This window comes from Amblyomma maculatum, chromosome 6 (assembly GCF_055883805.1).
Source record: "Amblyomma maculatum isolate TAMU_Amacu chromosome 6, ASM5588380v1, whole genome shotgun sequence".
NCBI lineage: Eukaryota > Metazoa > Arthropoda > Arachnida > Ixodida > Ixodidae > Amblyomma > Amblyomma maculatum.
In genome coordinates this window covers 71387599-71413615 of record NC_139349.1, presented here as the reverse complement: position 1 = coordinate 71413615, position 26017 = coordinate 71387599, and the positions used below count along the sequence as shown (strand labels likewise).

Here is a 26017-nt window from a genome sequence, read left to right as displayed (position 1 = left end):
CATCGATCGCATGTGTGGGTGAGTGCTTGGCTTTTCTTCTGATGTGGACCAGGTTCTAGAACAGGGTTAGATTTTAGAACTGGTAAAGAGAGTGTGGAAACGCCTTTAGGTTTGGTAGTTTGCACTGTTGTTTTGGAAGTAGCCGACACTCGGAGCGATCATGGACCTACAAAAGCTGCAGAAACCGGAACTGTTGCAATTGTGTGAGGAATTGGGAATTGATACAAGTGGTTTGGCACGAAAACCTTTGATTATAAAGGCAATCACAGATTTGGGAGCCGATGATGAGGAGCTCAGTGAAGCATGGAACCTCATCGGTCAAAAAAAGGAACAGCTCAGACAGCAGAAGGAGCGGGAAAAAGAGCAGAAAGAGCGGGAAAAAGAGGAAAAGAGGCGTGAGCGTGAACTTGAGAGGGAAAAAGAGGAAAGGGAGCGCGAACGTGAGTGGGAAAAAGAGGAAAAGAAGCGTGAAAGAGAAGCAAAAAAGCTGGACCAAGAAATTGAGCTCCGGAAATTAGAACTAGAGTTGAGCAAGAGGTCGGGCAATTGTCCCCAGCTAGCGGTACCTCTTCTCAACAAGGAGGCAGATTTCAAGATGTCAAAGTACATGCAGCCATATGTGATATCAGGGGATATCGGTCTGTATCTGGCTAACTTTGAGCGAACCTGCGAAAAACTGTCCTTCCAGCGAGACACTTGGTCTCAGAGATTATTGACGGTTCTGCCCTGCGAGGCAGCGGAGGTTGTCGCGCGGCTAAGCAAGGAGGACGCGGACAACTACGAGAAGGTCAAAGCTTGCCTTCTGAGAAAGTATAGGCTTAGCGCCGAGGCGTTCAGACAACGTTTTCGGAAAGCTACTAAGTCCAGGGACGAGAGTTACCCTGAATTCCTGTACAATTTAAGAGTTAATTTGGGCGAGTGGCTAAAGAGCACAGATTCCTACAGTGATAGGGACGCTGTAGTCGAGCAAATTCTTTTGGAGCAGTTTTATAACTGCCTCCCAGAAAAAGAAAGAAATTGGTTACAGGACCGAGGCGAAATTAAGTCGGCAACTGAAGCTGCCGAACTTATTGAGGAGTATGCTTCGCGCCGACAATTCAGCAACCCAGCAGTGGATAGGCCCCGCAATCCCAAGTTCAGTATGAAAAACCGTCAGGAAAGGCACTTTGCTAGAGTTGGAAACGAAGAAATGAAGGTTTCTTCAGGCAAATTCCCTAGAAAGGACGGCAGTGAGAAAAGTGGGGAAGTGACCAACGTGCAGAACACAAAGAATAAGCTTGAGGCTAGGAAGCCGCTCACATGCTTTAGGTGTAATGAGCAGGGTCACATTGCCGTCAACTGCCGGAAAGAAAAGATTGCTTTCTCGTATGTCAGGGACTGCGATGAAAATATGCAGCTTTTAGAACCCTACCTGCATGACCTAGTAGTCAACGGGAAGCCTTGCAAGGTACTGCGCGATTCGGCCGCAACGATGGATGTTGTCCATCCGGCGTATGTATCGCCTTCCGACTATACAGGACAGTGTGCATGGATCCGACAGGTAGTTGAGGAACAGAGTGTGTGCTTGCCGATCGCGAACGTGGTCATCGAGGGCCCTTTCGGCGAATTAACAACCGAGGCTGCCGTTTCAGGAAAGCTTCCTAAGTGCTATCCGTATTTGTTCTCCAACAAATCGGACATGCTGCTGCGAAAGAGGGGCATCCTTTTCGGAGACAGAGTTGTGCAAGCCTTAACACGTTCAAAGGCGCGAGAACTAGCTACACTGCTCATTCCAGAAAAATCCACAGCGGAGGAAACGGCAGTTAAAACAATGGTAAATGCGGAAGATAGCAGGTCAGAAAACTTTGAGAGCGAGGCATCTCAGATAAGTCAACTTGAAAGTGAGCTTGATGAGACGCGGAATGAGGACGTTCTTGAGAGTAACCTCTTGCCGCCAGTGTCTAGTAATCTCACGAGACTTTTAAGTGGAACTCGAGAGGACTTAGCTATGGAGCAAGCCAATGATCCCAAGATACAGGAGATAAGAGAGCGCCACCGCGCCACTAAGACAGCAAAGAACATTTCTTTTGAGATGAGAAAGGGAGTGCTGTATCGCTTATTCAAGGATAAGCGCGGAGTAGAGCGGGACCAATTAGTCGTTCCCCAAAAGTATCGCGGAGACTTACTGCGACTTTCCCATGGCAGCTCGTGGTCATGTCACCTTGGAATAAAGAAAACAAAGCAGAGGCTGTTGCAAGAATACTATTGGCCTGGATGTTTTAAGGACACGGAAAATTTTGTACGGTCATGCGACACGTGCCAGCGGGTTGGAAAGGCGCAAGATAAGTGGAAAGCTCCGATGGTGTTAGTACCAATCATTACCGAGCCGTTTCACCGGTTAGTAATAGATATAGTTGGGCCACTTCCTGTGACCGAGTCAGGGTACCGTTATATCCTCACTATGTTATGCCCAGCCACAAAGTTTCCAGAGGCTGTTCCGCTGCGCGAGGTGACGTCCGAGAGTGTAGTGGATTCGCTGCTGTCAGTGTTTGCACGAGTTGGATTCCCTTCCGAGGTACAAAGTGATCAGGGTAGCGTTTTCACGAGTGTCCTCACCACCTCATTTCTCGAGCGATGCGGCATTAAGGTAGTGCATAGCTCGATCCATCATCCGCAGAGCAACAGCGTAGAAAGATGGCACTCTGTTCTCAAACGAGTCCTGAGGGGACTGTGCTATGAAAACAAGCGCGAATGGGATACCTGCCTGCCTGCAGCGCTTTTCGCTTTGCGGTCAGTGCCGCACGAATCCACTGGATTTAGCCCAGCCGAGTTGGTGTACGGAAGGTCACTGCGCTCACCTTTGCGAATGGTGCGCGAAGCCTGGGAGGGGCGCGGAGAAGACCCAACAGTAGTAGAATTCATTCTGAACCTCTTGAATCGCTTACATAACACTAAGGAACTCGTTGAGGCCAGCATGAAGTCAGCCCAGGCTCGTTCCAAGGTGTACTATGATAAGACAGCCCGTCAAAGGACGTTTTGTATCGGGGACCAGGTGATGTTGCTGAGAAGTTCAAGGCAGAATAAGCTCGAAGTACAGTGGGAAGGACCGGCTGAAGTCGTTGCAAAGCTTTCTAACACTAACTACGCAGTGAAAATTCCCGGTAGGCGTAAAGAAGTGCGCATTTATCATTGCAATCTTATGAAGCCTTATGTGCAGAGGGAAGCCGTGGTAAATCTAACGTTAAACCTTCCCGAGGAGATGGGGGACAACTTGATTTGCCTCAGCGGAAAAGGAAGCAACGCTCAGGAGCTTCTCAAAAAGACGGAGCAGAGAGGAGAACTAAAGAAATCCCAGCTGTCCGATCTGGGCGAGATAATAACAGAGTTTGAGGCCTGCTTCGTGGACAGGCCAGGCAGAACTGATTTGACTGAGCACGATATTGAGCTGACTTCAGACGTGCCAGTGCGATCAAGGTGCTACCGATTTTCTCCAAGGCAAAGAGAAATTCTGGATAGGGAAGTAACTCGCATGCTGGAATTGGGAGTAATAAAACCCTCGGAAAGCGATTATGCTTCGCCTATGATCTTAGTAGAAGCTCCAGGTAAAGACCCTAGGCCTGTGGTAGACTACCGAAAGCTAAATTCTCTCACCAGGGATCAAGTGTATCCTATTCCGAATATTGAGGAGAGAGTAGAACAGGTCAGTAGAGCGGCATATGTGACTACGCTGGACCTTACTCGAGGATACTGGCAAGTACCGCTCACTGAACGCGCCAGCAGATACGCGGCTTTCGTCACTCCGACGGGCAGCTACCAGCCAACAATGATGAGTTTCGGGCTCAAAAATGCTCCATTTTGTTTTTCCCGACTCATGGATAGGGTTTTAAAGGGGTGTGAAACATTCGCGGTGCCTTATTTAGACGACATTGCGGTTTTTTCCGACTCATGGGCGGACCATATGGTACATCTAAGAGCTGTACTGAGCCTTTTGCGTCAAGCTGGACTAACCGTAAAGGCCGAGAAATGTTGCCTGGCAAGGGCGACCGTGGACTACTTGGGTCACAATGTAGGTCAAGGTTTCAGGAAACCCAGCGATATTAAGATTTCTGCGGTAGCAGACTACCCGCGGCCGAGCACGAAGACGGAAATTCGAGCATTCCTGGGTCTGACTGGGTACTACAATCACTACATCCCTAACTATTCAGCTTTGGCTAGCCCTCTGACCGACGCTCTCCGCAAGACAGAACCGACAAATGTAGTCTGGGACGAACAAAAGGAAGCCTCCTTCGTAAACCTGAAGGCTGTGCTGATTAGCCGTCCGGTATTGCGAGCTCCAGACTATGGCCGAGAATTCACGGTCCAGTGTGATGCCAGTGATCGAGGGTTAGGTGCTGTTCTCTGCCAGAGAGATGACGACGGTAATGAGCACCCCGTGCTCTACTTGAGCAGAAAACTGAGTTCTAGAGAGAGGGCTTATTGCGCGTCAGAGAAGGAATGCGCTTGCATTGTATGGGCCATTCAAAAATTGCAGTGCTATCTTGGAGGGGCCAAATTCACCGTAGAGACGGACCATTGTCCCCTGGCTTGGCTGCAAACTGCGACATCGAAGAACAGTCGCCTTCTTAGGTGGAGCTTGATTTTACAGCAGTACAATTTTGAAATAAGATACAAAAGGGGGAGTTAAATGGGAATGCGGACGCGCTTAGCCGCTCTTTCTAAGCGGTCCGAGATGTTCCTCACCATGTATCCAAATTGATAATCAGGTTTTTTTTTTTTTTTCGTGCGCTTGAATATAGATGACTATGTAAAGCAGCACGTTTGGTTTTCGAGGCATACGTGGGTCCTGAACGTCTTGAGAGTGGGCTTTTCTCGAACAACAATGGCAGTTTTCTTTTGACCTGGTCTCTTCAGACGGGAGCCGAGTGCTTGCTTCGACATGTGGTTGAGTTTCAGATAGCTCAAGCAATTTGGCCTACAACAATCAAGACAACGCGACAAGCAACAGCGAGCTTCAAGCGTTCACGTGCAGGCCATTAAGTCGTCTCTTCATGCAGCAGCTGCGGCTGCTGCCCTCCGAGTCTCTTCTGGCGGGGGAGGAGGCTGTTACGACCAAGCATCCGCATTTGCGCGCTCTATTGTTCGCCTGTGGGCATGGAAAAGTTTTGTGAATATGTGGTGATGGTCCATTGGCTCTAAGTGAGCCTGTTTCCAGGAATCCTGTTTTGTAAGCATGTTTTGCTTTGTGGACAACCTGCAAATGCCAAATTGGCCCTGTCAAGAGAACGTCTGGAAAAACACAAAGAAACGTCCCCCTGCGGGAAATAGCAGGAAGTGCTTTCTTTTGTTCACCCTTCCAGTCGAGAAGTGCTATCCTCCAGTGATGAATGCCTCCTATCCAAAGGAGACGACAGAGTGACATGTCCGCTGACGTGCAGGACAAGAGAAGAGCATGACTCATACGGCCATTAAGTGATTTCCCGGGAATGCAGGAAAGATTTGCAATTGTCGAAAAGGGACCATGTTGGGAGCCCTATGCGGCGCCACGTGCACTCGGGTTTCTGAGAAGTAAAACCCCCAGAACCAGCCTGTGGTTTCTTTGCTGAAGAATAGAAATGTACCTCCTCTCCTCGCCGTTCCCAAGCTTTTCCCGCCAACAAGTGATCACGCCCAACGAATGAATGCCGGACCAGTCAGTGCTTCAGACCATCAGTGCAGTGATGTGTTCGATTGGATGCCGATACCTGAGGGGCGTGCCCTGGATTTGGTTGGTCAGCATCTTCAGAGAGGGGTTGGACATAGGGGGTTTTTAAGGACGCTGCAGAGCACGAAATGTCGCTCTGGGCCCTGGGTAAACGGCTCATCCAGTCGCTTCTCGCTATGAACTCTTAACGCTTGTCAATTTGCTGATGTACCCTTCTTCTTCATGTAAATATTCTTGTAAATACGTTTTCTCAAAGTGCCAGTAAACCTGCTTGTACATATTTTACCAACTTCGAAGCTTCAGTCCTTCTTCAACCCGGAGTCTCTGCACGCTACCAAGTGAAGGCCGGGTCGCCATAGCCCCAGCGTCACGACAACTGGTGATCAGCGGTGGGATCTGAATCTGCAAGCACGACAGTATATACGAGTACAAAACTTAACGAAGCCGGAACTAGGTCATTGCCATAAGCTGTAAGAGGTTCACTTTAGAAACGCATTACAATCAGAAGAGACATATGAGCTTCGAATTGCCTCCAACAAGCGCGAAAATAAAAAAAAAAAAGCATCCTGACGCTAAGGCGAGCCAAACTAAATACCTAATTATGAAAAAATCGTGGAAACGCGTAAAATGCAGCTTCTTTTGCGTCATTGCGCGTCAATTTGCAAAGCAGTATTCAAGAAAGTTGACGCAGTTTATTGCATCTTCCACTTCAGGGGGCTGACTGTGGATTCGGAATACGCAAACGCAACGTTACCTGTCGTCGTTCAGACGATGCGCTGGTAGACAACAGCTTCTGCCACCTGGCGAACTTCACCACATACGTGGGAGGACTCCTCACCCTAGACTGGCTTGTCGTCGGAAACAATGTTCAGGTAATTTTTGGTTACTTGCTGCGATAATTATAGGGACCCTGATGGTTTATTTGAGCTCTTAAAGTGGTTACAGGTTCGTAATTTTGTATTTAGATAATGAACGAAACCAAAATAAGGCACCAGATGCATCTTTTGAAATCTCTAGGCGTGCCCAATTTTACTATGTACTGAACTAGCCGAATAAAGCCCTTGCTCATTCGCATATTGGAAGCCCTCTCAGGATTTGATTTCCTTACTTCAGCGCTATTCATGCTTGCCTTTGTGCCCCCTCAGGAAACAAACGTTTATTTTTGACAGCATACACAGTGATGCTTTTGAAAGGCCTATAAAATAGCGATCGGACGATCCTTAATAAGCCTAAATGCATTGTAACTGTCTTGAACAACAACAGTTTTACGGGCTCTAATCCCTCAATTATTAGCTTGATTCTGTTCACACCAGTAAAAATGATATCGAAGCATCGAAACACATGTAAGAAAGTTATACCTGCCATGCATACCCCTTGGCGGGCGTCACCCAAATGCACGCCCCGTAATACAACTTCATGCGTTTATAGAAGTTGGCGGAGAACCAGGGAAAGGGCAAGATTACCTGAATCACATTTCATATTGCAGACGGAAGAAGAGTGCTACGTTCAGTGTCCCCAAGGCTGCGTTCTGTACCCCTGGTCCGAATGGTCGCCGTGCAACCGAAACTGTGACACTGGAGAAATTCGTGAGCATTTCCTATTTCCTCTCAATAATACTTATAAAGAAATCAACAATGTCACCCCCCCCCCCCCCGCCCCCAAACATCAATAAATAAAAAATAAATACCATTTCATAGTTACAAATAGGCATATTATTAGCACAAACACAACAAAGCAATGAAATCATGTTACCGCGACTCGATCATGATTGCTTGTTGACAAAGAATAAACTAGTGTCACTCAAATACAGGTCTTAAAACCCATTGATATGGCTTTTAGGCGGGCGTAAGGGCAGACCAAGTAATCTTAACAAACAATGCGCAACGGGGTAGCCATGCGATCTGTATCTTAGGCTTAGTCTCGAAACAAAACCAATTCCGGCTCTTCTTGATATTTGCCAAATATTTTCTCAACTCTTGTTTCTTACAATTTCTCTTGTTATGTTTACATCTACCGACTAACTATAACTTCCGAGGAGATATAAATACACAGCCTTCAGTACGACCCAGTGCTGGGTTAATATAGAATGTAACTCAGATATCTGGAGAAACGAAAACTAATTTTGCAATCAGCTAAACTTAAGAGCGCGGAAGAAATTGCAGCTGATCTTATTTTTCTTTTGTATGGTGCAAACGACTACAACCTTTATTGAAGACCAGCATCTCTGTAGACCTATGATATTGAAGAGTAAACACAAAACTTTTTATTTTCTGCCACGAAGCAGCTAATGGTGCCAGACTCGCGTAAACAACGTTCAGCTTCCAAACAAAGAATTTCTCTTTTTTTTTTTTCCAAAATGCAATTTCGAGAAGCTCCTACGAGCAGCGTACTCCTATTGAACAATTTCAGAAGAGGTTTTTCCGTTTTCATGTGAAAATCGGTTCTGCGAGCCGCCTGGAAATATTTCTCTTCTGCCTCAATATAATATTTTTCCCTGAAAACATATAAATCTTATTCCTTGCATTAGAGCACTACTCCATCACAGCAGGCATTTTTACATGCTATTTTTTTGAAGCTGTTATGTCTTTGCTATTAATTGCCGCGAACATTTGCAATCTTTATTTCTTACTGCTGGAAGCAGCCGGCGTGCGGCCCTACACTTTGATTGTACCATACAGAAAAATCTTGTGTTCTCTGTTTACTATTATTTTTTTCTTTGTTTTTTTACTATCCACAAAGGGCTCGCCTAATGGCTGAGCTCCATTAGGTTCACGGAAAAGACAACATAAATATTGCTGCGGCAAAAACATAAATCGCATCAAAGCGGTAACCAGTCCTGTCGCAAGTCTTTTTCCTCGTTAATATGTTTTACTTGGAGCACTGTACTGCTAAATGCATTCTGGGGGCAACAACTGGTGCGGCGTAATTATCCAAAAGGCGCGTTTTGAAGACGCTGGGGAGTCTGGTAAGGAAAATCACGTCATGGGTGCTCAACAATTATGACAAAGCGCAAGATATACTTCATATATAATTTACTTCATATATAGATATAGATTCATTGAATGAAACTGTTTAGTAATTCTAGGTGCCTAACACGGACGGCGGTCAACAGATGATCCAAAAATATTTTTCCGATGGAGCTACGTTTTGGCAGCTATAGTTTCGTTGCGCAGTATAAATAAAACATCTTGTCTTGTAGAGGAATAGATCTATTTCTCATCAGTTTTAGCAGATCAGAACTCTCTAGACCCTAATGTAAAGATCGAATGATACAGCAACGGAGGAAGGTGCATCGTTCTACGCATCTTTTTTTAGACTCTTGCGTGAAACAGAATGTAACTGCTCACTTCACAACAGGACTCTCAATACCTGCTTAGAAATATAAATTTCTGCAAAAATTCTAGCAAAGCGCGATAGTCTGTTTCGCTTTAAGCAACTGTCAGCTGTGCTAAATCCAACTGGACCAAACGTCTATCGCACTGCCCTTTTGACATGCGCTAATAAGCTACCCGAAACGTTTGTACTGGGCTACAACTAAAGTTCCCATCCGAATGATTTCGCCGTTCTTGGTCTGAGACCTGCTGGACCTTGAAAACCGAGCGCGCAGTTGAGCCGAAACCGAAATGATATCCGGCCTGAGCGTAGTTATTTCGCATATGGCATAACGACGCTAAATCGTGGGTAATTATCTTATCCCCTGTGCACAGGTGGCAGGGAGCATGCCAGTGGGAGAGGAAAAGACTCGGAATTTGTGGAGTCTAAAACAAATTTAGGGGACACTTAAGCTCCTTCACAGTACGATTTGCCAAATATTAGCTCAACTATCGTTTCTTACAATTTCTGTTCTTATGTTTACATGTACCGACTTACTATAACTTCCGAGGAGACATAAATACGCAGCCTGCAGTACGACCCAGTGCTGGGTTAATATAGAATGTCACTCAGATATCTGGAGAAACGAAAACTAATTTTTCAATCATCTAAACTTAAGAGCGCGGAAGAAATTGCAGCTGATCTTATTTTTTTTTTATGGTACAAACGACTACAACCATTATTGAAGACCAGCATCTCAGTAGACCAATGATATTGAAAAGTAAACACACAACTTTTTATTTTCTGCCACGAAGCAGCTAATGGTGCCAGACTCGCGTAAACAACGTTCAGCTTCCAAACAAACAATTTCTTTTTTTTTTTATTTCCAAAATGCAATTTTGAGAAGCTCCTACGAGCAACGTACTCCTATTGAACAATTGCAAAGAGGTTTTTCCGCTTACATGTGAAACTCGGTTCTGCGAGCCGCCTGGAAATATTTCTCTTCTGCCTCAAGATAATATTTTCCCCTGAAAACATATAAATCTTATTCCTTGCATTAGAGCACTACTCCAACATCGCTGGCATTTTTACATGCTATTTTTTGGAAGCTGTTATGTCTTTGCTATTAATTGCCGCGAACCTTTGCAATCTTTATTTCTTACTGCTGGAAGCAGCCAGCGTGCGGCCCTACACTTTGATTGTACCATACAGAAAAATCTTGTGTGCTCTGTTTACTATTATTTTTTTCTTCGTCTTTTTACTATTCACAAAGGGCTCACCTAATGGCTGAGCTCCATTAGGTTCACAGAAAAGACAACATAAATATTACTGCGGCAAAAAAATAAATCGCATCAAAGCTGTAACCAGTCCTGTCGCAAGTCTTTTTCCTCGTTAATGTGTTTTACTTGAAGCACTGTACTGCTAAATGCATTCTGGGTGCAACAACTGGTTCGGCGTAATATCCAAAAGGCGCGTTTTGAAGACGCTGTGGAGTCTGGTAAGGAAAATCACGTCATGTGTCCTCAACAATTATGAAAAAGTGCAAGATATACTTCACATATAGATATACTTCATGTATAGATGTAGTTTCATTGAATGAAACTTTTAGTAGTTCTAGGTGCCTAACACGGACGGCGGTCAACAGATGATTCAAAAATATTTTTCCGATGGAGCTAAGTTTTGGCAGCTATAGTTTCGTTGCGCAGTATAAATAAAACATCTTGTCTTGTAGAGGAATAGATCTATTTCTCATCAGTTTTAGCAGATCAGAACTCTCTAGACCCTAATGTAAAGATCGAATGATACAGCAACGGAGGAAGGTGCATCGTTCTACGCATCTTTTTTTAGACTCTTGCGTGAAACAGAATGTAACTGCTCACTTCACAACAGGACTCTCAATACCTGCTTAGAAATATAAATTTCTGCAAAAATTCTAGCAAAGCGCGATAGTCTGTTTCGCTTTAAGCAACTGTCAGCTGTGCTAAATCCAACTGGACCAAACGTCTATCGCACTGCCCTTTTGACACGCGCTAATAAGCTACCCGAAACGTTTGTACTGGGCTACAACTAAAGTTCCCATCCGAATGATTTCGCCGTTCTTGGTCTGAGACCTGCTGGACCTTGAAAACCGAGCGCGCAGTTGAGCCGAAACCGAAATGATATCCGGCCTGAGCGTAGTTATTTCGCATATGGCATAACGACGCTAAATCGTGGGTAATCTTCTTATCCCCTGTGCACAGGTGGCAGGAAGCATGCCAGTGGGAGAGGAAAAGACTCGGAATCTCTGGAGTCTAAAACAAATTTAGAGGACACTTAAGCTCCCTCACGGCGCGGTAGCCAGGCGGAAGCGGACTGCGCACTCTAGTTGATGGAATCGACGCAATTTGTACTACTTGTGCGCCATCTGTTAGGGCAGCCGTATACATCTGATCTCGGGGATTAAGGTGGCTGTCGCAAGCCGGCGCCTCTATGCAAAAGAGGGAAGCGAACCTACGTGTCGCGTCGCGGAGCACGGCTTAGGGTTATATAGCAAACGGATTGAAGGACTCCTGGTTATAGTGTACTAGGATACTCGGAAGTGGGCTCTCTCCGGGCGGAGATTGTGTCGCTTTACTGTGATGAAACCTATGAGAAGGTCCTAGAAAGTCCAAAATTTTAAGCCAAAGGTTTGCAGGCTTTACATTTATTTTAGTCCTAAGGCCATATTGGCGGCTTTGGCGGACACCACGAAGAGGGCGAACGGCTTCAATTAACTCTCTAATTAACGAGTTTAATTTTTCATTTTAGGGGTACATCCGCCAAGTAGTATAGCGGCTAAAACAAATGTTTTTTTTTTTTTTTAATGCAGCGCGCGCCTGCACTCAGTGAAGACGTGGTTGCAAAAATTCTACGTTGTAATTAAATCGGCAGCTTAAACATAGATGACTGCACGACATGCTCTCCAAGCAGCCTTTCGCTGGCATGCATTACGATAAACGCGCGTACGAAGCTGCGACTGAAGTATACAATACATAAATGTAGTTGCCAAACGTAAGAAATATCCCCAAGTCATAAAAACACGGGCAATGTTAATGTGAGGGCTGCAATCAGAAACAAATTAATTCACAGAAAATATAAAATGTATGCGTACTGAGTCGCAACAGCAATTATTAGCTCTTCATCTGCCTAAAGTCTTTTATTTGTTCTGTTTTAGAACTCTTCTGTTGGTTCCCTGATTTTACCTAGCGTCTTTCCAAAAGCCAACGAGAAAATACAACTCATGTTCTTGTATTGCATTCAACTGAACAGTTATCGGGGTTGTCATATTACATGTGTACAGCTGTATATCCACTACATGCAGTTCGGTACTGCGGAGTCAGCAGTAAAGAGCTCGATGGTAGTGAATGATTAGTTAGCGAAATAGTGGAAACAAATTCTGCTAATTGAAAACTAGTATTGTTGTACAAAAGGGAGAATTATACGATCCAGCTAGGGTGTGTTTACTTGCAGTACAGTTTCAATCTGGTTTTATATTTATTATTATTTCAGCATCGCATTCAATTGCACCATAGACATAGCAAACGCGAAATTGTTATCCCTAGCATTTTAAAACAGTACTGGAATTATTGAAATATTTACATAAAAAACGCACTACATATCCAAACGAACCGATCGACTTCACATTTCGGGAGTACCGAACTATAGGACGGCCCATATGCTAATTCATTCTTTGCTGAAATCGTAATGGTCAAATACCGATTGTCCAGCTAGTGGCCGTTTGGGCTTTTTGGTGTTTTCAAAGCGGTCAGTCCTTCTGCCAGCGGCATAGCTTAGATAGGCAAAGCGGCAGGTGCGATTCTAGTAAATATAGAACTTGGTAATTAATATTTGTCATAGATTGAGTAGGAACCGGTGCGGTGCGGAATAATCTTTACTGCGAGTGAACAATCTTGCAATACCGAAGCAAACTGCTGTTCTCTTTTTCTTGTTTTTTCATGTACCGAGGTTCGCGCCGATTGGCTACAAGGGCAGTCCCAAACACAAATAGCGCTTGTTTTCTCAACTTGCCACCGCTTTGGCTCACTGCCTAGCGCGTGCCATCTCTCTTGTCACATTTTAAGGCGAAAGCCTTTAATGGCTCATGCTGTCGTGGACAAAATGTGTCCCGCTTTTGCGGTGCCTCTGATTGGCCGAGGTAGAATGACGTCATAGAGGTATCGACCAATGACGGAGCACCACCCCAGTATGCGCGAATGCGTGCCTTATATGGCCATATGCCAATCAATGATTGATTACTAATCAATAAATAATATATAAAATAATTACTAATTAGTTATTAATTAATAATTAGTACAAGTTGCGTAGCAAAGTGTGGCACTCAAGCTTTCGCTTTTCACTACTTTAGTCGCTAAAGTCACTCGTAATTGTTTCTTTCTGTCTCTGTTCAGTTAACATTGCACCATGACACGAGTGCGAAACAACGTGACATGCAGAAAACAGCGCACCGAACGAACCTCAGAAGCAGACCCCGCGCGTGTTTCTCAGCTTCGCGAATCAAAGACTGTCAGCGCTCTCTCTGCTTTTCATCGCTCAGGGCGAACACCTCACCCCGTTTCTCCGCGCCGAAGACGGCACAGTTGTCAGTATTCTAGTACACTATAATAAAGTGGTTGCATCTCATGCCAAGGCTGCCTATATTGGCTGAAAATGGCCGTCAAGCTTGGTGGGGCAATTCTGTTCCTCTGCTTACGAGTGGCTTGCTTTGTAGAACCAGGCTGAGGTAAAAGGAGAATTTGGCCATAACATCTGATTTGGAACCTTACGTGTTTATTTGGAAAGATCACAGCTGTGGAATTAAACCAGAATTACTTTTCTATGTAGCAAGTATAATTAGAAAGTCATATTTCGTCGGATAGTTCCCGCCGAATATAATTACCTTTGGAATATTTGCAGATGTTTTTGGTTTTAAGTAATTAACTATAATTCAAGCCCTAACATCAAGTCATGTATTGTAGGACAGCTTATACCGAGTACGATTGCAGTACACTGATTGTCGGTTTCAGTTAATAATTTTTAGTTAGATAATTGTGAATAACTATTGAACTTTAAGCTACGACGTCAAGTCATATGTCACAAAATAGGTTATATTGAATACAATGGCAATACACGCATTGCCAATCTTAGTTCTCACTTTGCCAAGAATGTCGCTTGTGCAACGGTTCCCACGGCTTTCTGATATTAAGCTTGACCTTGTTGTCCCCCAAGAATGACGCAATTATCTCAGCGAAACAGGCCAGTCGCCATCGTTCGAACAATGTTGTCCCTTCGTTCCGGCTGTATTCCGCTTCCCCGCACCTCACTTTTCCAAGAATGTCACATGTGTTTTCGGACGTCAGAGCCACCTCCACTCGGTTTAGTAGCGCTTTCCTTCTTAGGCTATGGCCTCCCGATCCGTGGGAAATCTTGAAGCCTCGGCCTCAGCCTCATTGGAGCTCTCATATGTGTCCTTATCAGTTATACCAGCGTTGAACGCGTATTGTTGCCTTCCTTCAAGAGCGCCTTACTGACCCTTTGCCATTCAGAGGTGATTTCTCCTCACCAGACCTTTTTTTTCGAGCATTTTCGATGCATCTGGTAGATCAGCATTGGTTTCTGGTGCTCTACGCAGCTTCCGCCCCACTTCCTACCGGGCTCGAAGTATACAGCCTTGTCGACACGCCAAGAGCGCGCACCCTTACGCTTGCGGCTATTCGGGGGTGCGGTTAAACTAACCACCACACAATGAGCCCTTCTCTGGGCTTTGCGCCTTGCGCATGCTTTTCATTCACTTTTCGCCGACGCCAGGTAATTATATGAGGAACTGCGCTAAAGGAGCACCGGAAGCGTTAACGAAATTCTTAAACGCTCCTGCGCATGTCTGCGATTCGTAGCAGAGTTCTGCTATTCCGCGTTGCGGCTCTGCCGCCCAACTCTTCTACGCGCGATCCGCACGCGCCTTGCACGCCGAACAGCTCATGAATGAGAGGATCGACAGATGTTACAGTAGCCGATGAAGGCTCCGGGCATATTCATGTATGTATGTATGTATGTATGTATGTATGTATGTATGTATGTATGTATGTATGTATGTATGTATGTATGTATGTATGTATGTATGTATGTATGTATGTATGTATGTATGTATGTATGTATGTATGTATGTATGTGGTTGGTTGGTTGGTTGGTTTGTGGGGTTTAACGTCCCAAAGCAACTCAGGCTATGAGAGACGCCGTAGTGGAGGACTCCGGAAATTTCGACCACCTGGGGTTCTTTAACGTGCACTGACATCGCACAGCACACGGACGCCTTGCTTTTCGCCTCCACCGAAAAGCTGCCGCCGAGGCCGGGATTCGATCCCGCGTCCTTGGGAACAGTAGTCGAGCGTCGTAACCACTGCGCCACCCCGGCGGGGTGTATGTATGTATGTATGTATGTATGTATGTATGTATGTATGTATGTATGTATGTATGTATGTATGTATGTATGTATGTATGTATGTATGTATGTATGTATGTATGTATGCTTGTTTGTATGTATGTATGTATGTATGTATGTATGTATGTATGTATGTATGTATGTATGTATGTATGTATGTATGTATGTATGTATGTATGTATGTATGTATGTATGTATGAAGGTATGTATGTATGTATGTATGTATGTATGTATGTATGTATGTATGTATGTATGTATGTATGTATGTATGTATGTATGTATGTATGTATGTATGTATGTATGTATGTATGTATGTATGTATGTATGTATGTATGTATGTATGTATGTATGTATGTATGTATGTATGTATGTATGTATGTATGTATGTTGTGACTGGCCATAGGGTTTTCTTGGCAGGAAATACTGGAGTGGGTTGCCAATACCTTCTCGAGATGTGGACGGATATTTCGTGATATAATACAAGAAGTTGCTACTAAGGTAGTTCCACAGCAAAAGAAATGCAAGAAAGAAAACTGGTTATCTGAAGAGGCTTTGCAAATAGCTGAGGAAAAGAGGATGGCAAAAGTTATGAGGGAAAGAGAAAGATACAAGGTTCTCAATGCGGATTTCCAGAAAATAGCAAGGAGAGATAAGAATGCCTTCCTGAACATACAGTGCCAAGCAGTTGAGGACAACAGCCCATTAAGGAACACTGCAGCTCTGTATAAGACAATCAAAGATATCAAAGGAAGCTTCTGTGCTAAGCTGGGCGTGATAAAGGACAGACAAGGCAAGGACCTCACTGAAGCCTCAGAGATAAAGACGAGGTGGCAGGAATACACAGAAGAACTGTTCAAGAAGGACCCGAATGTGCAAACCCAACATAAGACGGTTGTGATTACTGATTTCGAGCCGGGCATCCTGAAGAGTGAAGTTGAATGGGCCTTAGCCAGCCTTGCTAAGAACAAAGCTAGCGGAATTGATGGCATTCCAGCTGAGTTGCTTCAAAACCTCAACCATGACGCTGTTAACATTCTGCATACATTATGTCAGAAGATTTGGACAACCCTGCAGTGGCCACAGGATTGGAGGAGGTCAGTTTATATCCCCATTCCAAAGAAAGGCAGTACCAAAGATTGTTCCAACTACCGCACGATCGCGCTTATTTCGCATGCTAGCAAGGTGATGTTGAAAATCCTCCAAGGTAGGCTGCAGCAGTATGTGGGTCGGGAGCTTCCTGACGTGCAAGCTGGGTTTCGCAAGGGCAGAGGAACTAGAGACCAAATTGCTAACCTTCGCTGGATCATGGAAAAAGCAAGAGAGTTCCAGAAACCCATCTACTTCTGCTTTATTGATTATGCGAAAGCGTTTGACTGCGTAGATCACAGCAGATTGTGGCAAGCTCTCCAAGAGATGGGAGTTCCAATTCACCTCATCTGTCTCCTCAGGAACCTGTATGAAGGGCAAGAGGCCACAGTCAGAACTGGGCATGGTCTTACTGATTGGTTTCCGATCGAGAAAGGAGTGAGGCAAGGCTGCATACTGTCGCCCTGCCTATTTAACCTATATGCAGAGTGCATCATGAGGAAGGCCGGTCTGGACGAGTCTTCAGCTGGAGTGAAGATTGCTGGAAAACGTATCAACAACCTTAGATATGCGGATGATACCACTTTAATTGCAGAAAGTGAAGTGGAACTCAAGAGACTTCTGATCCGCGTACAAGAAGAGAGTGAGAAGTTTGGGCTTAAACTGAACATTAAAAAGACAAAGATCATGGCGTCTTGCCCTATCAAGTCCTGGAGCATCAATGGACAAGAAGTGGAACCTGTGACAGATTTTCTGTTTTTGGGCTCCAAGATTACCTGCAGCCATGAAATTAGGAGACGCCTGCTTCTGGGAAAGAGAGCAATGGTTAGCTTTGACCGCCTAGTAAAAAGCAGAGACATTAGTCTGCCAACCAAGATCCGTATAACTCGTGCTATGGTCTTTCCAGTTGTGATGTATGGATGCGAGAGTTGGACTGCGAAAAAGGCTGACCACCGAAGAATTGGCGCGTTTGAATTGTGGTGCTGGCGAAAACTCTTGGGAGTTCCTTGGACTGCCAGAAGATCAAATCAGTCGATATTGTCGACCATAAAACCTGACTGCTCATTGGAGGGTCAAATTTTAAAGATAAAGCTCGGCTACTTTGGTCATCTGATGAGAAGTCGCTGGAGAAAGATTTGATGTTGGGAAAGGTTGAGGGTCGCCGGAGAAGGGGTAGGCAGCGAACGCGTTGGTTAGATGGCATCCTCGAGGCACTGCAGATGAAGTTATGTGATGTTAGGAAGATAGTGAGAGACCGGAAAGCGTGGCGTGACATGGTCCATAGGGTTACGAAGAGTCGGACACGACTGAACGACTAAACTGAACTGATGTATGTATATATGCATGTATGTATGTATGTATGTATGTATGTATGTATGTATGTATGTATGTATGTATGTATGTATGTATGTATGTATGTATGTATGTATGTATGTATGTATGTATGTATGTATGTATGTATGTATGTATGTATGTATGTATGTATGTATGTATGTATGTATGTATGTATGTATGTATGTATGTATGTATGTATGTATGTATGTATGTATGTATGTATGTATGTATGTATGTATGTATGTATGTATGTATGTATGTATGTATGTATGTATGTATGTATGTATGTATGTATGTATGTATGTATGTATGTATGTATGTATGTATGTATGTATGTATGTATGTATGTATGTATGTATGTATGTATGTATGTATGTATGTATGTATGTATAGCTTTATTGAGATGCCGGCAAACGACGGTTTAATGCGTCGTGACGCTGGCCAAGCGACCACACAGGGTTATGCTCTACTCTGCATTACCTCATTTTGGCCTGTATGTGGTGGGCCGTGAGTCTTGTGCTTTTCAAGCGCTCCCCGGGCCTACTGGACGGCCCATAGTTGAATGTCCTTGTCTGTGCTTTGTACAGCACTTTGAAGTTCGGGCGGGTATGTCTTGGATGTAGCTTCGGTCGGGAACCTGGCACAGTCCTACATGATGTGCCATTGGTCCGCCGGACCCACTTGACATACACTGCACATATCACTCGTGTAGTTGTCTGGGGGAAGGACGTGTTGCACTGCCGAGCCAGGAATGACGCAGTTTGTATTTGCCTTATGATGACCACTTCCTTCCGACTAAGTGTCGCGTGAGGCGGCATAAATTAGCAGCAGTTATGGCCTTTGTATCTAAAGGGGCTACGCATCGACCATAGTCCTCATGAAGAAAGTTATAAAAATCCCATAAAGGGTATTAGTCAGGGACACACAACCTCTCAAGTTTTTTTGCTTAGAGTAAGCATTCACTTCTGGATTGAAAATATGGATAAGGGATGCCGGAGAATACCTGAGTATATTACGCAATTCGTTGATTGCATTTGCCTTGCTAAGTAACTCTGTACAAGAATTGCAAAGGATGATGAATAATTCAAAACACAGCGGGCGGACCTAAAGATTAATAATCAGAAGAAAATTAATATGCACCAGTCAAGAAAATGGACTGCAGTTTAATATAGATAGTGTAAGCTGCAATAGGCAAGATAATATGTCTGCTAAGGACAGGTAATGGCTAGAGATCAGGACCACGAAAGGGAAATGACTATGAGAAACCGATTTGGATGAAGTGTATTTAACAAGTATTTTCAGATCACGAATAGCAGCTTTCCAGTATCCTCAAGAGAAAAGTATACGACAGCTGCAACTTACCGGTACTCACCTGTAGGTCACAAAACGCGAAGTCTAGCGAAAAGGGTTCAACTAATTGAGGGCGACGCAAAATGTTATGGAATGGAAAATGACAAACAGGAAGCATGCAAGTCATACCAGGAACAAACGCAAGTTAATAATATTCGAATCGAAATGAGCATGGGCAGGACATATAATGCAAAGGCACGATAACGGCTGCTCCCTAATGGTAACAGACTGGATTCCAAAAGACGGCAGGCATAACAGAGGGCGGCAGAAAGGTAGGTGGGCTAAGGTGGGCGGATGAGCTTATAAGTTTGCAGTGACCTAATGGACAGAGCTCGCGCAGGAGCGGGTTAATTTAAGCGATGTGGGCGTTGCTTTTGCCCTACTGTTAGTATAATCAAGCTGATGATGTCTTTGAAATGCACTGAGTATTGCTAGCTTGTTTTATTACTACGAATCGCGAGTCATGGTTATGACAATGCGTAATGGCAATGCGTAATGTTTGTACATGCTCTACAGGTCGCAGTACACTAGTTTTAAAATTTTCGATTATGAGTAAGAACCATGAGTCATGACTATGACTACAAGTGATGTGCATATGTAATGTGTATATGTAGCTGGAAGTAGTAGGCGAATATGTCTACTTAGGACAGGTAGTAACCACAGATCCGGACCATGAAAAGGAAATAACAAGAAGAATAAGATTAGGATGGAGCGCATTTGGCAAGCACTGGCAGATTATTACTAGCAGCTTACCGGTATCGCTCAAGAGGAAAGTATACAACAGTTGCATCTTACCTGTACTCACCTATGGGGCTGAAACGTGGAGGCTAACCAAGAGAGTTCTACTTAGGTTGAGGACAACCCAGAGGGCTATGGAACGAAAAATGGTAGGGGTAACATTAAGAGGTAGGAAGCGTGCAGAGAGGGTCAGAGAAATAACTCAAGTTACCGACATTCTAGTGGAAATTAAGAAGAAGAAATAGACATGGGAGGACGTAGTGTGAAGAGAGGATAACCGATGGTCGCTTAGGGTAACAAACTGGATTCCAAGGGAAGGAAAGCGTAGCAGGGGTCGGCAGAAAGTTAGGTGGGCGGATGAGATTAAGAAGTTGGCAGGGGTCAAGTGGGTGCAGCTAGCACAGAACCGGGTTAAGTGGAGAAATATGGCAGAGGACTTCGCCCTGCAGTGAGTATAGTCAGGCTGATGATGATGATGATGATGATGAATGTTTCTCAGGCTATACACCTCACAGTAAGGTACATTTAAAGAGCTGATCCATTCTACGTTGCATTATGACTACGTGTGGTTAGTCATAGCAATGACTACGAGTCATGCTGTGACTATAAGACTTGACAACGTAATATTTGTATATGCTCTACGTCTCATAGCATGTTGCTTTGAAAAGCTCCACCGTTATGGGTGTGACACGATAGTTTCACACACACGGAAGATATATTGCATCAATTTATTTTCATTTTGTATTTTATATTTATTTTCATACACCAGTGATTAGCTTCTGCAAACATTGCCTTTACATTCTGAGCATTTTGACACCTTAAAACATCCTGTCTCCAATGTTTTCGTTTTCCAATTATTTCACTTAATTAGGTTATTATACACACTGTAAACTTTATTATTCAGCATCATCAAGCATTAGTTTTTTATTCTGAGCGCTTTGATCTTTGAATCATATTTTCCAATTTACATTCTTCAGTTATTTCAAGTATTTAATTGATCAATTATTCAATATAAATGTTTTTAATTAGCTTCATCAATTATTCGCTTTGCATTCTCAGTATTTTGACATCCTTCTGGTCCCCTTTTCAAATTTTTTTTATTTTACAATTATTTTAACGATTAATTACACACTAAATTTTAATTGCATCATCAAGGATTAGCTTTGCATTATGAACATGTTTACACCTTTTAACACCTTTTTTCTTGTTTCATTTGTTTATTTCTTGGAATAATTATAATTTATTTAAATATCCATCGCCTGTAACGTACCAATCAATCATAAATCAATAGAAAAACAAATTATGATATGATTTTTTCACAGCCCCGATGATTTCAAACATGCGGTGCAGACTGCTACTACTACTACTACTACTACTACTACTAATACTATTACTACTACTGCTACTGCTGCTGTTTCTACTACTACTACTGCTACTAATAATAATATTTATAATATTAATAATACTGCGACGGCTTTTCGACCGCGCGAGCAGTCTAAGTTCTCAATATTCACCGCAGTGCGCTACTAAACTTTTACGCAGTGAGCATTGAAGAAAAGGTCGGACCGCCGCATTGTACGAGCGCCAACTCTCTCCTGCATACAGAGAGCCCGGCCGCATTGGTTCAGTTGTAGACCAAAATGGAGCCGTTGCCATAAGAACGCTCAACTGGAAACATTGATATTAAGCTGGCAGTGACAAGTGTTCCTTCAAGGACTGGAACCACCCTAAGCCGTCTTCGCGGCCCAATATGTAGTCTCCCTAGAAGAGAACAAGAACCGGCAAAGGAGTAGTTTGCTGCTCGCCTATTTAATACTTCCGGAGGTGTTTCTCTGACTAAACAATACTCGTTAACATATATTTTTATGACATCATATGTGGAAAACCATTCGGCATACAAATATCCGCTTGTTCCGAACCCGTACAAGCCTGCATAGCGTGGCTCAGCTGGCAACGATTCTGGCTGGCTGCAGAATAGTCGTGCGTTTGAATTTTTCTAGAACTGGAAGTTTTCTTCAAGCAAAATACTTTCTAAACTTAAGTCATGTGAGACACGTGGCTATCTTTAATTCGCATTACGCGTGGTGTTTAAGCACTTTAATTATATGCGCGATGTCAGCTTTTCTTAGGTGTTGTGGGGAATCGCAAGTTTTGACGCGATGATATATGGCTCTTACATCATCACCCTGTCGACCAATCAAGATTATGCATCCACGGCCGACTGCGCCGGCGCCGACTGTGACGACGCGGGCTTTTCTCCGACTCGGCTTTCTTACGCTATCGTGTGGCAAAGACACCCAGCTACTTAAGACGATCGCTACTTTCGCCCATTATCTCCAAACGTTGTTGTGCAAATTAGTGTTTTAATTTATCCTCCTCCGCGATCTACTTTTGCGCCTGTCACTAGCCAACTACGCAGGTGCGACTGCTTGACATAACATTTTGTTTCCTGTAAAGCGTGCACCGCCTCAACGTAGATCATTTGGAGGGAAAGCGAACGTAGCCCGGAGAAGCTACATGAAATCCAGAAAAAACAACAACAAGCAAATGCGAAGTCGTAGATACTTAGTTGATATTGGCGCAAATTCTGCGAATTCAATCAACATAAGACTAACTTCGCCCTCTACGGGGCACAAATTCTCTCCCATAACTGCCCAATTTAGTTTGGGCTCATTATTTCACAAATTGTTGGTGCTGGCCTGCTTGCTGACACATTGTCCACGCAGCTTTCATTATTTCATCCGCCCGATTAATATTCAGCCACCGCTTGCAATGCTTGCCTTTTCTTGTAATGGAGTTCGCTATTTTTAACCGCCGTCGATTGTCTTGTCTTCGCATCGCACGCCCTGTCTATATCAATTTGTTCTGTTGATCTCGGCAAGCATATCATAAAGTAGCGTTTATTCTTCTGATCCACTTTATGCTCCTTCTGTCGTCTCATGTTACACTTTTAATGGGAAAGCATTACTTCGCTATGTTCACAAATTTCTGTCCGCAGACCGTGTCTTCAGGCCGTGTCCGCAGATCATGTCCGCAGACTGTGTCCGCAAAACCATGTCTGCAGCAGTTGGGAGTAATTGAAACGTAGTAGAGGTTGATGCGTGGTGTCAATCGATAGAGGAGGACGTATTGTAATTGCCGAAAATAAGTGGGCCAGTAAGTTAAATAAGTAATTAATTAGAGTAACTGGTTCACAGGAAAGGAAAGGCGCAGTATCTGCCACACTTGTTCTTTGGACACCTGAACCGCGCGTAAGGGAAGGGAGGAAGGTGGGAGCGAAAGCGGATAGAGAGATAGGGGTGCCGTAGTGGATATGACGTCAAGGATGTGACGTCAAGCAATCGGAAGTAGAGCCGGAAAAGGGCATAGGATAGGATTGGCGCGCTATTTGAAAGTACCAAAGACTAAAATGGATAAAAAAAGAAGTGAAATAATGAGGTAGATGATGTGACGTCATGCAACCGGAAGTAGAGTCGAAAAAAGACTTAGGGATTGGTGCGCAATTTGACAGCACCAAAGACTGAGATGGGCAAACAAGACGTGAATTAAGCAACCATAAGCAACCAACAGCAGCATCCGTGCTTTCGCATTACTCTAATGCAGATTCTGCAGTGCTCTTTACTTTTATTTTTCTTTCCTTAACGCGCTGCAGCGTCCTCATAGCTGCTGTACACAAAATAAATTGAAGATGAGGGTTAACCTATAGTTTGATGATTTCATTTCCTTTCGTTTTTTTTTTTTTTTATATTGTGCCAGCAAAAGAAAGATTATTGAAACAAAACTTTCCATCGCACTATTGGTACTATCAATATTAGAGTCACTATATAACTATCGATTGCAAAAAACATATTATCGATAGTAGTTTTTGGATGACAAGATATATTTAGAGTAATTTTGCAGTATAATTTTTTACGGCGTTTCTTGGGTCCCGAGAACGCTGTATGCTAGTGGAAGTAACTGTGATAGCACTTCCCATTTCTCGCACCCCGTGCTTTGACGAGAGCTGCGAACGTACCATCGGCATAGTAAAACGGAAGTCGTAAAAGGCGGAGGCCACACTGACAAGCGCTATTCATAAGGCTTTTAAGCAACCGTAGATGCACGGTTTGGTGTGGCCATTTTTCAGCAAGAACTAATTACAAGTATTACTTCAGTGGTGACGTGGGCCAACTTTCGTGCCCTGGAGGTTGAACACCTGCTTAAAAAACAGTATAAACTGCCTATTGTGCCATGTAAGCTTGCGCCTAATCCTGAGTCAGGACGCAAACGATATCGATTACGCCAGCTCAATGAGTTTCAAAATTGTGCAATAGAAAGATTTCGCAACTGTTTTACTGGTGACACTGTGAAAACAACATTCACATAGTAAGCATCCCTATTGTAGCTTTCTGCCCATATCATAGGGCATTTTCTTTTTTTATTTTTTATTTATTTTTTTTTTTTTTGAGCTGTATGGGCTTCGTTAGGGGCTCAGTGACCGCATTTCTCCAATATTCTGATCGACGTCATTGGTATTTTTGTTATTTTTTTCAGTTTACTAAGGATTAAGGTATTCAGAGGGAACGTTAGTAAACTATTAGAACAATATCGATAATACTATCGATAGCAGTACTATTGAGTCTTTCTACATATGTGGAGCTTAAGCATTTGGTACACATTTTGAAAAATTAAACTGGAGCAGGGTGGCAAACGTTTAAGGCACAAGAAAACTTTTACTCGTTCTTTTTCTTTTTTGCCCCAATAGTAAGTCATATGCTTCAGAAAAAATTGGTGTTGTGAAAAATATATCGTTAGCAGATAACAACACCTTTATTGTAGTATTGTGTTAATCGTACAAAATTTAATTTTTTTAATTTCTGTCCTGAACCAAATTAGTTTGCCCCTTATGCCCTAAATGAGGAAAGCTTGTGTAAAATGGAATTTCGATTATGAAGCCTGAACAGTTATTTGCTGCAATAACAACTTGCATCTTGGTTACTCGAAACTTCATTTATTTGCACCTTGTCATTTGTCGTGAGGGAATGGCGTTAACCATATTCTCTGTCATTTTTTCTTCTTTTTAAGTTGGCCAGGCATCCCGTTCTCGAGCTGTGATCTCGCCTTCAAAGCCCGAAGACAGCCGTTACTGCCCGAAGGAAATGGTTCAAACACGACCATGCTGGGGTACGTTCCAAGCCGTAATTTTCGGCAAACTCTCGTCTTTATTAATGACGAGCGCAGTGGCATGCCCATTTTACCTTTCAATACGTAATACATCCGGAGCTAGAATTTTAAAAAGTTGCTCTATTATTTTTCGATTTAAGAGGAACCGGTCCACGGCCCAAATCTCCTTAAATATGGGATGTCAGAGGAAGTCCTTATGATCATCATGTAGCTGTGCACGTTTAGAACGATGAACAAAGAAATATCCGAGCAAAAAACAAGAACATGAAACCCATTAACTCAACGTTTTCAAAATTTACCTTTTAGTTCATTCTCCGGGTTATACGCAGTACATGGTATCAAAAGCCTAGGGAGCAGTTCCGATCAGAATGACTAGACAAGGCGTATTATGCCTTGAAAACAAAAAGTCACAGGCCAATAGGTTCGCACTTACATTGACACTTAGCGATTCTTAAGTTGTTTAACTACAGTATGCACCTTCCCCTCCCCCCCCCCCCTCCCCCTCAACATTTTTTTTCTCAATGCTCACAGATGGAGAATGCCTGACATTTTCATGGAGAGTGATGAATGGGACGTTGCTGTGTTTCCGGTCGGATGGTCTCGTCGTCGAAGGTACGTTTCATTCTTGGCACATTAAAAGTGCGCAGTATATATATGCGGCGCATCTGGAGCATTGAAGCAGTGTTTTAAACCTACTAGCTTCAAATGGTTCGTGTAGTAGAGTTAACTACAATCGATTCTGTAACCCTCGCGTTAGATCAGTGGTGAGGGCTTTCCTCTACAGAGTTGGTGTATCTGGTACAGAACCCTGCCACGGCAGCCACTTTTCGGCGGTGCATAAATGTTAAACGCATTCGTGTGGTATAAGATGTCAGTGTGACGTTGAAGATCCCGTGGTG

General features: G+C 43.6%; 1 protein-coding gene across 1 annotated transcript in view; it reads left to right on the top strand.

Annotated features, from left to right (window-relative positions):
- LOC146186004 (thrombospondin type-1 domain-containing protein 7A-like) overlaps nucleotides 1-26017 on the top strand; it is a 330413-nt gene that overhangs the window by 139879 nt on the left and 164517 nt on the right. Inside the window, exons 22-25 of the mRNA XM_084606943.1 lie at nucleotides 6394-6552; nucleotides 7167-7266; nucleotides 25020-25118; nucleotides 25650-25730. Of these exons, the coding sequence (XP_084463069.1) occupies nucleotides 6394-6552; nucleotides 7167-7266; nucleotides 25020-25118; nucleotides 25650-25730 (439 nt within the window). The remainder of the gene's footprint in view (nucleotides 1-6393; nucleotides 6553-7166; nucleotides 7267-25019; nucleotides 25119-25649; nucleotides 25731-26017) is intronic.